At 40.9% G+C, this 2,010-nt stretch overlaps 1 protein-coding gene across 6 annotated transcripts in view; it reads left to right on the top strand.

Annotated features, from left to right (window-relative positions):
- LOC109848610 (protein CHROMATIN REMODELING 5-like) overlaps window positions 242-2,010 on the top strand; it is a 49,094-nt gene continuing 47,325 nt past the window's right edge. For 4 of the 6 annotated variants that reach the window (XM_020418206.1, XM_020418209.1, XM_020418208.1 and 1 more), the window contains exons 1-3: window positions 242-583; window positions 1,056-1,722; window positions 1,875-1,942. In XM_020418206.1, coding sequence (XP_020273795.1) covers window positions 1,080-1,722; window positions 1,875-1,942 — 711 coding nt within the window. In that variant the 5' untranslated portion in view covers window positions 242-583; window positions 1,056-1,079. Of the gene's footprint in view, window positions 636-1,055; window positions 1,723-1,874; window positions 1,943-2,010 lie in introns of all 6 variants that reach the window. The other 2 variants (XM_020418207.1, XM_020418205.1) reach the window with 2 other exon arrangements.

The raw sequence follows: 2,010 nt of genomic DNA, 5'->3' as shown, positions 1-2,010 counted from the left end.
AATACGAAAGCCGCTGAAGTTGGTGTAAAAATTAATTAAAAAATATGACTTTTACTTTCTCATTTTGGAGAAAATTCCCCGAAAGGGGCCACCATTCGCCCTAAAACATCTCTGCCCACAAAGGCACCCTCGCCGCCTACCCGCATGACATGGGAATTGTTCATTCGTCCACGTCATCCACGTACCCAACTTAAAGAAATTAGGGTGCCCTAAGAAATAAAAAACGAAAATCAAAATAAAAATCACCTCTTCTCTCTTTGTTTCTAATCTCCCCCTTTGCCCCTTCATCTCTCTCAGATAACCTCTCCCAGCGGCGTCTGCCCGCGAATCGAAGCCGATCTTTTTCCTATTCAGTCGACACGCCACCGTAACCCGATACCGATACGCCTCCTCTCTCTCATCGACCCCTTCGATTCCCTCTTTAAACCATTAAAACTCTCAAAACAAAAATCATCGAAACGAAATTAAAAACTAATTTTTTGAAAGATTTCCCATTTCCCTCGCGATCTTAGTGATTTAACCCTCTGCCGCCGGCGCACGTTTGCTAACTTGCGCCGCCCTGCTGTTTGCGTTTGAATTGGAGGTACGATCTCGATTCTGGAGCGATCGCTTCTACTGAGCTTGAGCTTGATCCTGTGAGATTTAGACCGTTGGATTGCGATTGTGTTTTTAATTGGTTTTGATTAGGTTTGGGGTTTGGGATGGGGGTTTTGATCTTTTTCGTTTGATCCGTTGAGTTTGCTGCTGGATTTGATCATTTGTGGGATTATTGGCCTTTGATTTTGGGTTTCCAAAGGTTTTTGTGTTTTGATTCAGTTTGACTTTGGATTCAGCGTTCTATTGTTAAGATTCTGATCCTGTCGAATTAAATTCCACTTTTTTGCTTATGTCGAGATTGCTGACTGTAATTTAAAAGGCTTACTAACTTTGGAATGAGGGTTTATAGATGTCTTTTTTGCTTCAATTATTAATCTGTTTATCAGGTTTTAAAATTGATTTGGAGCTCTGTGTCATTTGTTAGAATGATGCTAAAGTTTTGTCTTTCTTTTTTGCAGTTGAAGATTACATGACATTGGACGATGGCATTCTTTAAGAACTTTGGGAATGCAATGGATTCGGAATATGACTTGAATGAGAAAGGAGGGGATAACGATGCTGAGGGCGACTATATTTCAACAGAGGACAACAGACAAATGGACTTGAATTTTGCGGAGAATGGTGTTGAAATGAAAGAGGAAGATCAATACCAGAGTGAGTTGGAGCCGTTGGATGCTGGAGTGCAGCAGAATGATATATCCAGTGACAATGGTAGACAAGGAAAGAGAACGGGCCCATCTGGTACTTGGGGTTCAAATTTTTGGAAGGATTGTCAACCAATGTGGGGGCCTAAAGACGAGGAAGTTGATGGTACAAAGGATGAAGAGGTGATTACAGTTAATTCCGATGATCATTCTGATGGGCAGAAGGATAGCGAGCAGTTTCAGAGAGGGCAGGTTGACGTACCTGCAGATGAGATGCTGTCCGATGATTATTATGAGCAGGATGGTGAAGAGCAGAGTGATTCGATACATGGTCGAGGACTGAGCCTTCCTAGTATCTCAGGCGCAAGATTGCCACCCAGACCAGTACTTCTTACTAAGAATGCAGCCAAGAAATCAAAGGGTGCCAAGTATGATGAATATGATGATGATGACGAATATGAGGAAAGTGACGATGAAGAAGGTCTTATCCTTATTTATATAAATGTATTGTTTTGCCAAATGCCTGGGTCTTCATAAAAAATCATGTTTATTTCTTTTTTCATCTAATGATTTCCACTTTCTCTTTCGTGGAAGTAGTTTTTAGAGTTATTTATCTTTCTGATTTTATGGCAGAAGATGACCCAGACGATGCTGATTTTGAGCCAGACTTTGGTGAAACAGGCAAGAGCTCTAAGAATAAGGTTACTACGTGAACTTTTCATTCTCCATTATTTCTTTTAGCTAGCATTGATTTCTAGTTTTGCAGCAG

The sequence above is a fragment of the Asparagus officinalis genome, chromosome 7 (genome assembly GCF_001876935.1).
Source record: "Asparagus officinalis chromosome 7, Aspof.V1, whole genome shotgun sequence".
In the NCBI taxonomy this organism is placed as follows: Eukaryota; Viridiplantae; Streptophyta; class Magnoliopsida; order Asparagales; family Asparagaceae; genus Asparagus; species Asparagus officinalis.
This window is presented reverse-complemented; position numbering and strand designations above follow the sequence as displayed.